At 49.0% G+C, this 17,631-nt stretch overlaps 1 protein-coding gene across 5 annotated transcripts in view; it reads left to right on the forward strand.

The window, feature by feature from the left end:
• CASZ1 (castor zinc finger 1) overlaps positions 1-16,642 on the forward strand; it is a 263,569-nt gene extending 246,927 nt beyond the window's left edge. For 4 of the 5 annotated variants that reach the window (XM_054009508.1, XM_054009510.1, XM_054009507.1 and 1 more), the window contains 7 exons: positions 196-531; positions 2,735-2,933; positions 3,561-3,732; positions 7,359-7,507; positions 7,988-8,222; positions 9,938-10,237; positions 14,906-16,642. In XM_054009508.1, the coding sequence (XP_053865483.1) occupies positions 196-531; positions 2,735-2,933; positions 3,561-3,732; positions 7,359-7,507; positions 7,988-8,222; positions 9,938-10,237; positions 14,906-16,158 (2,644 nt within the window). In that variant the 3' untranslated portion in view covers positions 16,159-16,642. The remainder of the gene's footprint in view (positions 1-195; positions 532-2,734; positions 2,934-3,560; positions 3,733-7,358; positions 7,508-7,987; positions 8,223-9,937; positions 10,238-14,905) is intronic. The other variant, XM_054009511.1, reaches the window with a different exon arrangement.
• Positions 16,643-17,631: the final 989 nt, after the last annotated feature.

A 17,631-nucleotide genomic window follows, 5' to 3' on the forward strand; every position in this document is an offset into this window, starting at 1 on the left:
CAACAGCTGTCCTGCACGTCTCAAAATTTGGGTCATGGTTTTACACCTGTCATGTACTCCGAGCTTGTTGTCATATTCCCCTGACTCTTGATCATCACTTACCCAGTCTCTCCATAATCTGCTCTTTTTTAGTCAAGGACTTAGCAGCGTGCACTTGCTCTCTCTAATGTAAACGGTTGTCTCTTCCCATTGCAGTTTTCACTTCCGAACAGAGGGTGGAGCTGTGAAAGGAAACTCTGAGTCTCCCTTCCCAAGTGCTGCAGAGACCAAGACTTCCTTGGCCCCCTCATCGCCATCCACTACTTCCATCACTATGGCAAGCGCTCCCACCCTGGATGTGCCCACTCCGAGCCCAGCGACTGTGCCCTCTGCCCCCACATTGCTAGCTTGGAAGCAGCTGGCTTCCACCATACCCCAGATGCCTCAGATCCCAGCACTGGTGCCTAACCTGGCAACTTCACCCTTGGCAACAACTTCCCTAGAGAACGCCAAGCCTCAGGTCAAACCCGGATTCCTTCAGTTCCAGGAGAAGTGAGTTCCTTGGGCAACAAGGGGATGATTGTCCTGCCTGCCCCAGGAGCCTTCATGTGCCCTCTTCAGCCGAAGAGAGTAGACAGAGGCTTCTCCCTCCCCACTTCACCTCTGTTCAATGCTTGATCAACCACTCTATGTCCACCTGAGGCTTTCACCTTACGGCTGGGTGAGAGACAGATCCAATGAGAGGCGATTTATTCCATTCCCCAGGATGCTCTCAGCACTTCCGCCCCTCCCACAATCTTGCAGAAAAGCAGCAATCCCAAATGTTTGAACATGTTTGGGAATCCTTTTAGATAAAGTCGGGGGCGGAGGGTAAACCTGCTGACATGTTGTCTCAGTTTTGCGGCTGTACCTCCAGGGGTGTGAAAGCAAAGGTACTGGGCTTTGCATTGGGACTGAGGCCAAATGGTATGGGCCAGAGCACTGCAAAGCCTTCAGAAAGAAACCCCTGGTTGCCTGGTTCCAGGCTTTGTTGCAAAGCTAGACTCAGGCAATGTTTGCAAAGTTTGGTGAAGTTGGACCAGGTTTGGGATGAGTCTGGGCAAAATTGGGCCAATACGTGATGAAAACTAGGAGAAATTAATGAGTGATTTTTGACCTGAAACTAGGTGAAACTTGCCATTTCCAGCTATGTTTCGCTCAAAGCAAGGACTGATGTCTGCAAAGCTAAGTAGGAATGGGTTTGTACAGACCCCTGGGAAGGAAATTGCTCTCGGCTCTGCCCACAGTAACACCTGCTGCCTCTTTGTTAGAACGTCAAATCTGTATCTTGGACTGTGCAGCGAATCTTTCTTTTCTCACTAAAAATTATAAACTGGAAAAAAAGAAAGTGCTCAGACTCTGATCAAACCAGGAATGGGGGGAGGGGAGCAGATATCCATCACTCCCTTCCTTGGAAGAGCTTTGGCATCCCAGCTGGGCTGCTGTGAGAGGGTAGTAGGTCTCCTGAAGTGCTTTGCTCCCATTTGCAGTGTTATTTGCTATTATTTACAAGGTAATTCCGGAGCTAAGCATTTGCCTAAGTGCAGCTGTAAAATAACAACACCACTTAGCACCTTGTTAGAGTTTTCTGCTTTGAAGCCGTTTGCAAACATTCATGAAGCTTCATAACACTCTTGGGAAGCAGGCAAGTGTTATCTCCATTTTACAGATGGGGAAAAAGAGGCAGAGAGGTTACGTGACTTGCCCAGAGTCAATGAAAGAGTCTGGGTCGCATTTGGGATTAGAACACTGCAGCTCCTGGCTCTCCATCATGTGCTTAGGCTGGTAGGCCATGTCTCTCTGGTCCAGTAATTGACCCACTTATGTCTTCTTTCAAGCAAGCTTACTACAGGAAGCCCCTGTAGCAGGGCAGGTAGCACGGGAACTGTGACTTGAATGCACAAGACATGTGTTTGGCCATCTTATATACTAAGCCCTAGAAATTCCCCTGAGTCTATATTTACATGGCCTCACAGTTTGAACTATGGGGGTATGAATTGCCACACGAACACATGTGCTGCGTTGCAACTCCCCCGTGTGGACACTGCAGGTGCAACCTAAAAGGTACCTAGTTTGCAGTGACATAGTCCACTTTAAACAAGTACCTTTTCGTTTGCGCCTGCAGCATTCACCTGGGGGAGTAACAACACAGCTAGTGTGCACTGCAATTCACACTCCACAGTCTGAACTGTGGGGCAGTGGAGGCAAGCCTTTAGAGTTCACAAACTGCAGCCGTAAAACAATGGAACGTGACTGCCCTGGGAGAGGCACCAAGGCCATTTAGGTCATCAAATAAATCAAGGTTGCACAAATTTCTTAGCCAAGGGTTATCCTGGCAATTTGCAGCATGCAGCCCGAGTGCTTCACCTAATCTGTGCAAAAAATGGAGCCAAGCACAGCTCTCTTCACCCATTAACAGAAAGAATGTGGGGTCAACAGGTCCCAGCATGATCTGAAGGGAGCCACAGAGGCTCTAGGTCCCAGCATGCAGTGCTCCAGCTTCACACACTCCTGTCAAGAGCATGCACTGCCTGCTGGGGCGGGTAGTGTCTGCAGCTCCCATGTTAATGAGGCTGGCCATGGGAGCTCTGTGGGCCGCATGTGGCCCATAGGCTGCACTTGGGCTACCCCTCAATTAAATGAGTGAATGTTGGGAAAGAAGCCAAGGGGTGAGGGAAGAAATGAGGATGATGTCTGGATTTTGGCTGTGTTCCAGTGACCCCTGTCTGGCGACGGACTGCAAGTATGCCAACAAGTTCCACTTCCATTGTTTGTTCGGGAACTGCAAGTACGTGTGCAAAACCTCTGGCAAAGCAGAGTCCCACTGCCTGGACCACATCAACCCCAACAACAACCTGGTGAATGTGCGAGACCAGTTTGCTTACTACTCGCTGCAGTGTCTCTGTCCAAACCAGGTAAGAGTAATCCAAGAAGAGTGCCCATGGAGGTGGGCCAGGCAGGGGCTGTGGAGGCGAGGGAAAGGATGCAGGAGAAAAGGAAAAGATAAAAGCCTGGCAAAGACAGGAAAACAAAGTGGGGCCAATTCATCCCTAATGTGACTCTGCTGAACCAGTGAATGAATCTGGCCTCTGATGCACAGAGCTATTTGAAGGGTATAAACTAGAGAGAGCGAGACTTGGAACTTGGGAAATCGGCTCCAGACCAAAATATAGGCAGTTTGTGTTTGTTCAGAGCGGGGGGTGTGGGAAGGTGTTGATTTTGGACCATTTCTAGTGTAAACGCCAGGTAAAGCAAGGAAATTGTCTGGGTAGGAGAGGAAATGAAACAAAGGAAAAGGCTGCCTGTTAGTGGAATAGGGAAATGGTGGAAGTCCTATGATTTGAAAATAAATGGCCAGATGAAGAGCAAATGTACTGTGCCCCTTGAAGAACGGACAGTGTGTGACATGGAACTGGAGGCCTTGCCCACCTGTGACATTAACAACTCCGTGACCTTCAGAGAGAAAGCAAGTTACAGCAGGCAACTGAGAGCACGGTTGCTGGATAAGTCTAAAACAACCTGTCTCATTGGTTCCTCTACAGCACTGTGAATTCAGGATGCGGGGACATTACCATTGTCTTCGGCCTGGCTGCTACTTTGTGACCAACATCACCACCAAACTGCCCTGGCATGTGAAGAAACATGAGAAGGCAGAGCGAAGAGCAGCCAATGGTTTCAAGTACTTCACCAAACGGGAAGAGTGCGGCAGGCTAGGTAAACTCACCCTATTCATCCTGTAACCAAGCCATGAGATATAGTGCCTGACAGCTCAGGCTGATAGCATACTCAGTCTCTGGGTCGCTTTCTCAATCTAAGGGTGTAGCCATTCTCCCGCTACAATAGCGACTCCAGTCATTATAAACCTTCCTTTGACAATATTTTTCATATTCTCTCTGGGCAGAGGCACCAGTAGTTTAGCTTACGAGACCATTTGATCCTATTGCATCTTTGCAGAATGGAAGTGAAATTTTCCCTCAATGTTTATAGTTGTAGTACTTCTACATCCACTATCAATGATGTATTTTAGATCATATGACCCTGTCTTGGCCAACTTGGGGTGGGGTAGCCCAACTAGGTATAAAAATGACCCACTTGGGCTTCTCCATCCCCAAATGGCCACCTGTAGTCTGTTCACTCCTGTGAGTTTATTTGTAGTACATTTATATGATCCTGAACGTGAGTGGGCCTTAAAGCACTTGACACAGAGATTGTTTAAATAAGAATTATCATCCCCATTTTACAGGTGCACAGAGGTTGATTTTTCCACAATCATTTTGTAAATTTCAATAGCAAAATCAGGAACAGAACCAGTGATCTTGTCTCCCAGACCCCAGCTCTAACCATTACAGGACACTGCCTTCTAGAGCCAGGAACAGAAGCCAGGCGTAATGGCACCCAGACCCTATCTAAACCGTAGACCGCACTGCTTCACTATAGCTGACACACAAACTGACAGATGCCAAAGATACAAAGAGTTAAAGGGAGACACAGCAGCCCCCACACTCTGCACATGGCGGGGCACAACCCCTAACTTCTCCTCTAAGGTTCCTAAATATTGGAGTATATGAGATCCATTTCTGCCCTGGCTGGACAGGCTCCAGCTTGTATCCCCAGTGTTCTAATCAGGGGCAAGGGTCCTGTGAGAGCTTAGATGCTATGGCCATCTCCAACCTGGCAGGAGAGGGCTGGAAGGCCTCTTCATTCCTGCTCAAAGAAGGCAGCCTGTAGTCCTAGTGGAAAATGCCTTGTCCCTTTCTTCCGGATGGAATGACCAGGCCTCTGGAGGAGCAACTTCCCCCTTTCTGATTGTTTGAGGCCTTTTCTCGCACCATGTGCCCTGCTGAACTTGCTGCGTGTTTTGGGCTAGAGTGGGCTGGGCTGGGCTGAGACTGTTTTCAGTCTGGGAGCAAGCAGAGAATGGTGGGAAATGTTTCTGTTTTGATGACTGCTTCTCCCTCTTGTGAGAAGGAATTGTCACACTTCCCAATAGCTATTTTGCCTGATTCCAAGCAGTTTAAGATGAAACTCTTTGATGTGCATTGCCAGGACTGCCTCTCAAAAGCCAAAGGATAAATATTCCACCCCCATGGCCTCTGCAGTAGCTTCTTTCAGTGCCAGCCTTCCACTGGAGTGTCAGCTCATCAAAACATCTGATACAAGGCACTGTGCTGGGCACCTTGGTTTGCCCGCTAGCTAGATTAGTCAAGTAGCACCAAAGCACTTATGAAATGTCGGTGCCTAAAAGATCCAGCAAAAAGCAGGGGAAACAATTACCCCAAAGAGAGGCAGAGTGAGTCCCCACAAAGAGTGCCCAGGAACCATAGTCCAGCCCACTCGAGTAAGAGAATTCCTCACAGACAGTGCCCCAGAGCCTCCACCACACTGCATGGGACTCACACGCCCATTACTCATTTTTGGCTTAAGGAAACCAGCCTGCCCTATCAGCCCTGGGGGAGGTTTGGCCTCAGCCTCTCTGTCCTTTCCTACTGCTGCCTGGACACAGCATACTTCAGAGGTAGTGAATTATTTTATGTCAAGGGATATAATAAAAGAATAACAACAATGAGTAAATTAAAAAGATTTTGGGGTCTATTGAAAAGCATCTGGTGGTCCGGATTTGGCCTGCGGTCCCCCTATTGACTACCCCTGGTACTCTGTTGAGAAGCAGGAGAGGAGGAGTCAACGGCCAGAAAATACAAACCCGTGACAGCCAAAACAAAAATGCTCCCCTTCAGCTTTTAATTCATAAAAAATATATGCCTGAGCGATAAGTCGTCCATGGTAACCAAGGCAACAGGTGTCAACACACCAAGGCTGGTCCTTACCTGGGTCTCGGTTTACAAATGTCAGGAGATTGAGCAGTTGCTGTTATTTACTCAACTTTTGGTGTTTCAGGTGATAGCCGGGGCTAGACAAAGCGGGGCGATGATATATGAAACTCAGCCTGCCCCGCTGCCCTAGCAACGGGCAAGTCTTCACCTGCCCTTTGCTGATACTGTTTCAGTCCCGCCAGCACTGTTTGTTCTTCATCCCAAAGAACAGCACAACATGATAGGGAGGGCAGATGAGGTGGGGTGTGGAGGGAGGAGGGGCAGAATATCTAAACAAACACAAACTTGGCATACACATAAAGCACCATCTCCGCCTTAAAGACAAGGCGAATGATTCAGGAGCTGTTTGGCAATGGCATGTCTACTGTGTGTGTGGGCACTGTGGGGATGCACGTACATGTAGGTTTATCTTTCCATGTGATTGTAAATGAGTGTCTGTGTCTGTCTCCATACAGGCGTGTGTCTGTCGATTTGGGCAGCTAGATGTGTTCCTGCATCTGTATGCAAGTGTGTGAGTGCAAGTGTGTCTTGTTGTGTGTGTTTGTGTGTACAGCAAGTGCCTATGTTGAGTTTTGTGAGTGTGTTTTCCTCAGGTGTGCGGCTGTAGGTCTCTGTCAGTGTGTATACATGCCTATGGTTTTACTGCAGCAAGCTATACTTCAGCTATAGGACGTGGTCTGGGGATTGTCTGGTAATCAGTCACACAGATTCGTTGTAATTTGCGTGAGGCAGAATCCAGCATTTTCCCATAAAGAAAACACTAGTGGGGCTGTTTGGAAAAAAATGGATTCTGCTTGTCTGTCTGGAGGCAGGTCCAGCCTGTGAGAATCCATGTAAGCTGTTTCCATTACTCTCAGCCTGGTACCAGCCCTTAGGTCACCAAACCAGGAGTAGAAACAAACGCTTCCTGGCTTCTCCACATTTGGCCTTGGAACATGCACTGGTCAGAGCTGGAAAGTTGGGGATGGGATGGAGGAGCCTCATGGCCCAGGGTGTTAAAGGGGCTATCATTCTGCTTCCAGAGCACACAGATCAAAAGGAACTGGCTGTTTCCAACATGGAACAATCCCGGATATTATTCTTTCTTTCAACTTCAGTTGTAAGCTCCTTGGGACAGGGCCTGTCTTTTTGGTGTGTTTGTACACCATCTAGCACAACAGGGTCCTGGTCTAGGATTGGGATCTCTAGGTGCTGGCATAATGCAAATAATCAACATTAATAATACATTTCCCCCTTGTTCCCTCTGTCACAAGAGGGATGGGGGTGGTACTCTGTGGCATAGGCCCATTTCCTGTGTCTAAATCAATCACATCCTTTCTCCCCATGACTCAGCTTGGGAAGGATTTAATTTTGGGTCTGGGGCTGTTTGTTATTGAAGAATCCACAGAGCACTCCAGACCATCAGGATTCAATACAGCAGCAGTCTGGTGCTACCTCCACTGTGTGCTGATACAACCCTGTCTCTTGCTATTTTAACGTACCAGATTTGTATTGGTTTTGTGGCTGCAGGTTGCAAGTATAACCAGGTGAACAGCCATTTCCACTGCATTCGAGAGGGCTGCCAGTTTTCCTTCCTGCTCAAGCACCAAATGACATCCCATGCCAGGAAGCACATGAGGAGGATGCTGGGGAAAAACTTTGACCGAGTTCCCACGCAGGTGAATCCACTGGTTATTTAAGCAGCAGATACATATGTAGTGATGCAGCTTTGATTGCTCACTGCAGAACGGCACTGGGCTGAGTGCTGCTGGGTACCCTCCCAGCGGCGCTAGAGCCAAGACTCACACGCCTAATCTCTGAATGCTCCACCTAACCAGGGCAGGAGTGCTAAACGTCACACCCCAACCTCTAAGGATAGTAGGATACACACGTTAGGGCACCGGTGCCAATGTACACACTCCCATCTGAATGCATGAGAATCCACACCCCAGGGTACTGGTGCCAAGAGTACCACTCCCAGCCTCTGACTGAGGTAGGATTCACTCTCATGGCCTCAGTGCCATAGGATCCACTTGCCAACATATTCCAACTATCCCTGAAGAACAATGTCAGAGAAAACTAAACGTGTAAACAGATGGCTTTGGTCTTGACATCTCACTTTTGGTGTGAAAAGTCCCTGTCTTAATTTCTTGCTGCAGGTTATTGGCCACACTTCAAGAAATGAAAATCTCCCCCATGTTGGCAGCATGGCACCCAGCCCAGCTTCATCAGGAACCCCAGCTTCCTTTCAGGGACCCCAAAGCATGATGGACACTGAAACAGATGAGTACATGGATTACACTGGCTGTAGCCCTGGAGGCATCTCCTCTGAATCCTCCAATATGGACCGCAGCTGCTCCAGCACTCCAGTGGGCAACGAAAGCACATCAGCAGGTAAGGGGCAGCAGGGGAGAAATAGTTTTGCAGGTCTCTGCTGCCAAGAGCCCATAATTCACAACCAGAGACCAAGGAGAAACTGCGCCTTTTGACACACTGTGTCAGCCCCTGGCTCAGCAGAATATCACTTTACGCTAGCCTAGCCCCCCCACATCATTCACAGGGAGGGAGTCATCTCCACATCGTTCTGGGCTGTCCCTTAACTCCTGACAATCCCTTCTTTTTCTCCCTCTGAAGAGGTTTTTGTCCTGTCTTTCGGAGCTGGACCTTTTTGAATAATTGAACTGCACAATATCTGTACCAGAGCCATTGAGTCATTAGGGCTGTAAAGTTAATTTCCCTTGCTGTTCTGCTCCTTGCCTTCCCCCAGTATCTTTTGGGTTTCTCTGTGCCACAGCTAGAAGCCAGAGGTTTCCCTGCACTCCTAATGCTCAATAAACTGGACAACAGAGACCCTCTGGCTTCACTCTTTCAGGAAGTGATGTGTAAGTAAATGAGAACCTCTGCCATCACTTTCTCAGGAAGTGATCTATAAAAGCAGTCCACTGAGCTCCTCTCCCCTTACGAGTTGTGATGCAGAAAAGAAAACCGCTAATGTCACTACCTCCTTATCAGAGCAATGCACAGAGGAGACCCCCTGGTGTCATGTCCTCTTTTAGGAAGGGATGCATAAAGCAAACTCTTAACATCCCTTCCTGTCTTGAGGATTGAGATCTGACCATGCTTAACTTCCATAAATTATGGGATTCTCTCTTCAGCAGGCAGATACAGAACTCATCTCTAATACCCCGTAGCAGTGGGTAAGGCTCCCTTAATTGTCCTTACCTCTGGCTGCCTGTTAGTATTCCAGGAAAGCCTTCTGTGAAGTCTCCCCAGGGCGGCTTGTTTCTGAGTCTCTTTATAACATTTATTGTCTCTTGGGACCTAAGTTTCAGACTTATTTTTTTTTCCCTACTTTCCCTTCCAACACTGATTAAATGAAAGGTCAGGTGACAACTTGAGCCCAGCATTTCCCTGCTGAGGGGGTTCAGCTCAGACCTCTGGGCTGGGGTGGATGTTCATCTCTGTTACTTTTAAACAGCAGTAGGAAATAAGAGTAATGAATGATTCCCACTGACACTGGGTGGGGACAAGACTAACGAAGATGTCCTGACCTCTCACATCACACGGGGCATTAACACAACCTCTGCACGCTACCCTGACATAAACATTCCATGATAACGACAGCTGCACATAGTGCTAAAGCTCCTCCAGAGGGTTTGGAGGGGCAGCAGCTCCCAGGATTCTCTGCTAACTAACCGCACCATCGGAGAACAACCCACTGACTAATAACCATGTTATGCGTGAATCTGAAAGCCTCTGGGATAATACCCTGCAACAGAGTCCTCTCAGCAGCAGGCTGGTGCATGCTGGCGCCACGTGGATGAACGGACAGACTAAGCAGGGCAGGAATTTCTTTTTGGAAGCCAGGTGGCTCCACCCCCTGCAATTGAGGCCACTCCTTGTTTTCTGCAGTGACCACCATTCCTCCTGCTGCTGCTGTCAATCACGCATCTTCCATCTCCTCTCTGTTACAGTTCTGTTTCGTACGTGTGTGAATGTATTTTCCATTTTCATCATATTGCTTCCACTCTTGGGTTCTCATTTCGGTTCTTTTGTTTTTCCTTTTTGTTTTGTTTTTTCTGCTATTTTTTTCTCTCCACATTCTCCAGGCTGCCTGGTTCCTCCTCCTCCTCCTACTGCTGCCGCTGCCGATGACGCTACCCACAATGCACCACAACCTCCACCGCCTCCTCTGCCTCCATCTTTCTCACAAGCCTTGCTCAGGTCTCCTCTCCCCTCCCTCCCCTACCTCTTCTCTCCATCTTGTCTCTCATACTCTCTGCTCAGTGCCACTCTTGGATCCAGCAGGGGCATTGTCATGCCTGCCACCAGCACACCTGCTTTCTCGCCCATCATTGCCACTCCAACTCCAGTAAAAAGTGACGTTCCCCTAGTTCAGGATGCAGCAGGTAATTGTTATATGCTTTATCTCTGAGTCACAGCTCCCCATGCCCATAGTCTCTTCCCACCCCTTGAGCTCTGTTAAGTTATAAATGGAAAAGACATCACTGTCTCTCTAACTCTGTCCAAGGGCTCCCCAATACACACATACACCCTCCCTTCCACTGCTGGGATAATAACGTCATGCTGTAAACATGCCCAAGGAAGGTATCTGAAAGCACAGTAAATCACTGTGAAAAATTCACATGACCAGAAGCAATTCCTCATCATTCCCAACCCAAATCCAACAGCAACATTTGTAATTAAACCTGCCATTTTTGAGCCGCCCCCTCTTCCTCCTCCTGTTAGAGAATTCTTTCCTGGGTGCTGGCTGGTGAGTCTTGCCCACATGCTCAGGGTTTAACTGATCGCCATATTTGGGGTCGGGAAGGGATTTTCCTCCAGGGCAGATTGGCAGAAGCCCTGGAGGTTTTGCACCTTCCTCTGCAGCGTGGGGCACGGGTCACTTGCTGTAGGATTCTCTGCACCTTGAGGTCTTTAAACCACGTTTTGAGGACTTCAATAACTCAGACATACATCAGGGGTTTGTTACAGGAGTGGGTGGGTGAGATTCTGTGGCCTGGGTTGTGCAGGAGGTCAGACTAGATGATCATAATGGTCCCTTCTGACCTTAAAGTCTATGAATCTATGAGGTGGCCAAAACACAACATGTTGACCATATCGCATAACAGGACTTGGAGACTCGGTTTAGAGCTCTTTGGCCAACCAGTCTCATAGCTCCCAGCCCTTGCTACACATCACTACAGGCCATTCCCATGTGCACCATGAGCTTGGGACTGGCTTTCTCCATCCCATGTTTTGGGGTCTCATGGGCATACGTGATGCCTCTGACATGATGCATCTCAGTGATCTCTGTTGCACCCACAGTTATTTACATCCACCAATTACAGCTGCAGAAAGTAAGGCTGGTTTTCAAACACCTCCGGCCCTCAGTGTTTCCTACATGACAGAGCTCAGGGACATCACAGACGGGGGAGTTTTATACCAGCTGGGAATGGCTTTTCGGGGCTTGCCCAATTTTGCCCTCTTTTCCCAACCTGCCTCCTTCTCAGTTAATTGGAAGCATATTTGTGCTAGCACAGTATGTTTTTAAAAAGACCCAACAGCTCAGAAACTTGAGCTATCCTCTGCCAGCCAGGCACAATGTAAGCATGCAGAGGTGTGAAACTCCCAAACAGTGGTCATTGCCCTGCCCAGAGCTTCATGGGGATTTTGACTGCTTAAGTGGGATTTAAATTATGCCTTCATGTGTGGTGGCCCTCCGCAGAGGGGTGAATTTCACCCCAACAGCGGGAATGTGGTCCAATAGACAGACAATCACAAAACTGAACTCTTCTGACAGGCAAATTACATCCCCTTTCTGTCTCAGTTTCTTCATCTGTAAAATGAGGATAATGATACTTTTTAAAGTATTCTGACACTGATAGGTGAAAAGTACTGTATAAAATCATCATCCCCTGCTGACAGGACAGGCTGACTATAAGCTACTTACAGTTGAGACCTGCTTCGGCCTAAATTTGTTGAGGCATGTTGGCCTCTAATTAGTTATTAGGGAATGAGCACAGTCTAGTGGTCAGAGCAGGAGACATGGAATCAGGACCGCTGGGTTCTTCTCCACCTTCACACACCCTACCCAAGGAAGTTGAACTAGGCTAATTAAATAAGTGATTTTAAATAGCCTTAGTTAAACTGGTGCAAAAGGCTGAGTGGAGACTGAGTTTAAGATGAGCTGAAATAAACCTGGCTAACCAAACTGATTCAAAATTGTCATAAGATAAACCAAAACAAGCCACTCTCACATCAAAGTATGTGTCCATACTGGCAGGGGGATACTGCACTGGTTTAACTAAACACGCATTTCAGTGAGGACAAGGCATCAGTGTCCTTGGGCAAGTCATTTAACCTCTCTGTGCCTCACCTAGCTCATCAGTATTATGGGTATAATGATACTTACCTACCTCTTAGAGACAGTGGGAGGCTCAATTAGTTACTCTGTATACAGTGCTATGAAAATATAGTGTTGTTCAGTAATGGACCCACCTCTTTAAAACCATTAGTGTTTTAATACTTCTTTGTAATATAGACACATGGGGCCGCATTCTCTGCTCACTTACACTGGCTTTACCCCAATGTAACTCCATGACTTCTATGTTGCTGTTGTTATTTATTGTTTGTTTTACAGCAGCAGCTAGAGCCCTCAAAGGAGATCGAGTTCCCATTATGCTAGGGGCTGTAAACACCCAGCAAGAGATGGTTCCTGCCCAAAGGGTTTGCACTCGAAATAGAGAAAGAGGGTGAGAGAAAGGGACACCAGCAGAAGAGCTGGGAACTGAGGCAGAGAGATGACATGGTTTGCCCATGATCACACAGTGAATCTGACAGAGCCAGGAATTGAACCAGGTCTTCCAAATTGCCATCCAGTGCCTGAACCCCAAACTATGGAATTACTGCTGGTTTATCGCAGTGTAAATAAGCTCTAGAATCAGGCCCAGTAACTAGACTCTTGCAGCCTTTTTCTTCCTCTCCAAAATAGGAGTGCAGCAAGGAACTGGCCTGGAGATCAGTGTCCTGTACCAGGACCTGAGTGCAGCCTGCAGAGCGCTCCTGCACCTTGCCACCTATAAGCACAGATTTGTGTCTGAAAATAGTGTGTGCTTTGGGGGACCTGGACCCTACTGGGATAGGGATCCTGTAACCTTGAAGTCACTGGTTTGAATCTGGTTGAGCTTAATAGTGATGGAGAGTTCTATCTCTGGCGGCTGTTTAGAGGTGCAGATTAAATCAGTGTAAGGGGGCTTAGCCCAGTTCCTAGTGACCATCACTAAGACAGCCATCACCGTGAATTGTCTCCTTTGTTACCAGTGTCACCAGAGACACCATGCAAACTGAATGGGCATGTGAGACTTCTGTCCTCTGCCTCGCTCTCCTAGGCGTGGGCTCACTCCAGGGATGTTGGCATTGCACTCTGGGGGGAGTTTGGCCTACTGCTGTCCATGCCGTCCCTGCTTTGTGGAGAGTTTGAACTCTTCTATCTCCAAGGTTTTCAGTCTGGTGCTGTTCCTCAGCATTCAGTGTTGCTCACCATTTTGGAGACTCTATTTGTTAAGCACCATCTTAGTTTCAAGGGGCATCATTTGAGGCCCACCCATGGCTGACATGGTAAACCAGCATCCACCACCGTGTGTACATGCTTACAGTCAGAAAAAGAACTTTACAGCATTCAAACAAATGATTGAGTGCGTCTTCAGACTCCTAGAGCAGGATGCAAACTGCTTTGGTGCTGGGACCCAGACACTCTTGACACAGACCATGCCTCTTTTCAACAGGATGGCAGCCCCACATGCAGCTCAGGAAGGTCCATTTTAGTTGGAAACTAATTTCCAGTCAAATTCATCATTTTGCACCTGGTGAGAGAGTCTTCTTGCCTCCCCAAGCCCTGCTCTGAGTACATTGGAGCTGGGTTTTTCATCTTCCTCTGCAGCATGGGACACAGGTCACTGCCAGGTGCAAATGGTGGATTCTCTGTAACTTGAAGACTTTAAACCATGATTTGAGGACGTCAGTAACTCAGCCAAAGGCTAGGGGTCTATTACAGGAGGGGGTGGGTGAAGTTCTTTGGCCCGCGATGTGCAGGAGGTCAGAATAGATCATGACTGTAAAGACTCTGACCTGAGGAATAACCAGTGAGCAGAAGAGGAAGGAAATGTGGATGTAAAGTGGTCAAATTCTTAGTATCAGGTTCAGTCCTCTGGGACTCCGGCACCTATCTCCAAGGATGGGAAACTGACATTGGTCCCTTAGTGGCAAGTGGGCTGATTGTTGAGGCTCAAGGATGTGCTTTAAAAGTGGGATTTTTCTCTTGGGGCCCAATGGATAGTCACTTGAGAATTACCCCTCCTGAACATCTGTTTGTGTGCGCTCATCAGTGTAATATTTAGGCTCATTCCAATGAGGTATGTTACACTATTCTGGCCAAAGTGCATCCTGCTTCTAAAAATCCCCCCTTGCAGTTTTAATTAGATGTGGCTAGTCTTCTCCACTTCCTGTCCTAAATAGCTATAAAGTGTTGCTGTGCCCTATTAGACAGCAATCAGGGAGAAGGACACTGTGTATAGTTTATAAAGCACTCAGGGATTGTTTGGGGTGAAAGGAGCAATGAAAGTGCCGCCTTCTGTGGGCTGGGATGAGCTTACTCCTGGGGAAGGAGGACAAAGTGACAGGATAGGCTGGGAGATTTTTGACCCTGACAAGCAGCAGCAGCTGATGCTTGGACATTATCATGTCTACAAGAGTGGCAACTCTAAGGATTTCCTGGTGCCCAGCAACACAAATAGCGTGGGGGTAGAGTGTGTCAGGAAATCAAGTTCACTACTGCCATAATATTGAATGAGCACTAATCGGCACACCTTCCCCAGCCCCTGTGCAGGATACAAGGCTGGTCAGGAGACTTACTGGGTGGGAGGCTGCTTCCCCTGCAGCATCATGCATTTGCCATGGGTCGTAGGTAGAATATGGGGTATGATCCAACCTGGCAAGTACCATGCTGGTTACAGGAGGTGATAGGAGTTCCTGCTGCCCCTCTATGAGTAATGTCACTCTCCTCTTCCTGTCCCCAGGGAACACCATCACCATGCCAACTGCCTCGGGGGCCAAAAAGCGCTTCTGGATCATCGAGGATATGTCTCCATTTGGCAAGCGCCGCAAGACAGCCTCCTCGCGCAAGATGCTGGATGAGGGGATGATGCTGGAGGGTTTCCGGCGCTACGATCTCTATGAGGACTGCAAGGACACCAACTGCCAGTTCTCCCTCAAGGTCACCCACTACCATTGCACCCGGGAGAACTGTGGCTACAAGTTCTGCGGCCGCACCCACATGTACAAGCACGCCCAGCACCATGACCGGGTCGACAACCTGGTGCTGGATGACTTCAAGCGCTTCAAGTCCTCATTGAGCTGCAACTTCCCCGACTGCCAGTTCTCTGGCAACAGCACGCACTTCCACTGCCTGCGCTGTGGCTTCCGCTGCACCGACAGCACCAAGGTGACCGCCCACCGCAAGCACCACGGCAAGCAGGACGTCATCAGTGCTGCCGGCTTCTGCCAGTTCAGCTCCAGTGTGGACTGCGAGGTGCCCGACTGCAAGTACAAACTCAAGTGCTCCCACTTCCACTGCACCTACCCCGGCTGCAAACACACTGTGGTGGGCATGTCACAGATGGACTCACACAAGCGTAAGCATGAGAAACAGGAGCGGGGGGAGCTGCCAGCCATCTCTCCTGGCCCCGAGGGCCTCCATCACTCCACCCTGGAGTACGATGTCCAGAACTCTTCCGTCAACCTGGACAGCTCTCTCAACCTCAGCACTGATGCCAACAGCTCCCTCTTCTTCCTGCAGAACGCAGCTGGCGTGGGTCTCAATGACTCCTTGGACCTCAGCAAGAAGCTACCGGAGGCTGCTGCTGGCCCATCACCCAGCAGAGCAGGGACAAGCCCTCATGAGAGTGGGGTGATGGTATCCAACTCCGGTGATGTGGAGGATGAAGACGATTCATCCCAAGATGAGGACGAGGAGGAGGAGGAGATAAACGAGGAAGAGGATGACGACGATGAGGATGACGATGACGACGACGACGAAGACGAGGAGGAAGACCTGAATACAGACTCTGAAGAGTCACTCCCCGACCCTGAAGGCTTGGCCACTAAAGAGGATGGGGAAACAGGGGAGGCCTCTACTTCCATAGACCACGGCGATGCTTCCAGGCCTCTGGGCGAGCCAAACCCAGACCTCACGTCAGCCCCCACCCCTGCTCTGGACCCCACCCTTGCCCTGACCCCAACCCACACCCTCGCACCGGCAGCTTCTCCTTAACCTTAGAGACAGCAGCAGGTTTGGTTTTGCTCTTAAATGAAATTACTAAGAGGACCCCTTATGAGGAGAGAACAAAGCACCGTGACGGTAAGCGACAAAACGAACTCAACACCGCACGCACGAGGCCCCACGGGCCAGACATGGTCGCATGGGGCCAGCGCACCATCACTTCATTCTGCGATGACAGAAGATAGGGCAGGACGCAGAGACATAAAACCCTTCTAGATGAACACTAGCTCTGAGGGTGACATCTGCTCTCCTTTCCTCCCCTCATTGTGGGGCGTGTGCCCAGTCTCGGGACCCCTTCTTTTGGGGTGAGCTTTTCCCCCTTCTTTTATTTCTGGATTTTATTTTTCCATGTTTTTAGTTGTATGATACTAATAATAATCTCCACTCCTCGGAAGGGGGGTGCGGGGATGACAGGTGATGAATTTTAGAATTATGTGGGTTTTTTTAAGTGCGTGTAAGGAACTGGTGGCACAAAGGCAACTAGCTAAGCCTTTACCGGGGGGGGGCGGGAGGGGGGGAAGTGTCTTTTTCTTTTTTCCAGCATTAAATAAATGGGAGAGACTGATGCACCAGACAGCAAGGGTGGGGGGGGGGTATTTATTGTCTTACAAACGAGGAAGCATTAATGAATCAGCGGGGCTGGGAATGGAACACTTCTCTGTTCTTCCAGATCCTCTTTATTATTATTAATAATAATAATTTTTTAAATGCTATTTATATTGTTAAGCTTCCCTTTGTCTAGAACTGTCGGAACAGCTGTAGGTCACCTCCCCCAGCTCCTGCTGATCTCCTGGTAGTGATCTAGCTGCAGTCATAGGAGGGAAGGTCGCCATATGGTGGTTAAAGGGTCTGTCACTCACACTGGAGGACTGGGGTTTAACCCCTGCTCCCATCCCCAGGTGCTACCCCTCTTTCTCTAGGTTTAGGCTCTTTCTTTTTGGTGCTTCAGAGACAGCACCCCTTTCTCAGGCAGGCTGTGAATGGAGGCAGGTGCAGAAGGAGAGATTAGCATCCTTTGCCTTGGTGCAGCTGGAGGGAAAGAGCAATGCCACCCCAGCAATGCCTTGCTAAATGCTACTTGCCCTTTGACGCAGGGCGATTGATTTTTTTAAAATGATGAGCAAGCAGAGTATCCTCAGTGTTTTCCTCCTCAAGGTGAGGGTGTGCAAGTAGATTCTGTGCAAAGGCTAATGAATTTCCCGAAGGGAAGAGAGAGCGAAACCATCACCCACACAGAAAGGGTGGGGGATTAAGGCAGACGCTGGGCTGGCAGTGGAACGACTTGGCTCTCTCCTCAGATGCTGGATGGAGAGCTATTGATTGCTCAGGTCCTGCACCCGACTACCTTTGGCTCCTGGGGCATGGCAAGCAGTGGAACTTGGGAGCAGTCCTACATGCAGTGCAGCAGGGTGTCGAGCCTCCTCCACCTGAGCGAATCGCACCAAGGCCGGCAGCACAGCAGGC

The sequence above is a fragment of the Malaclemys terrapin genome, chromosome 19 (genome assembly GCF_027887155.1).
Source record: "Malaclemys terrapin pileata isolate rMalTer1 chromosome 19, rMalTer1.hap1, whole genome shotgun sequence".
Taxonomy (NCBI): domain Eukaryota; kingdom Metazoa; phylum Chordata; order Testudines; family Emydidae; genus Malaclemys; species Malaclemys terrapin.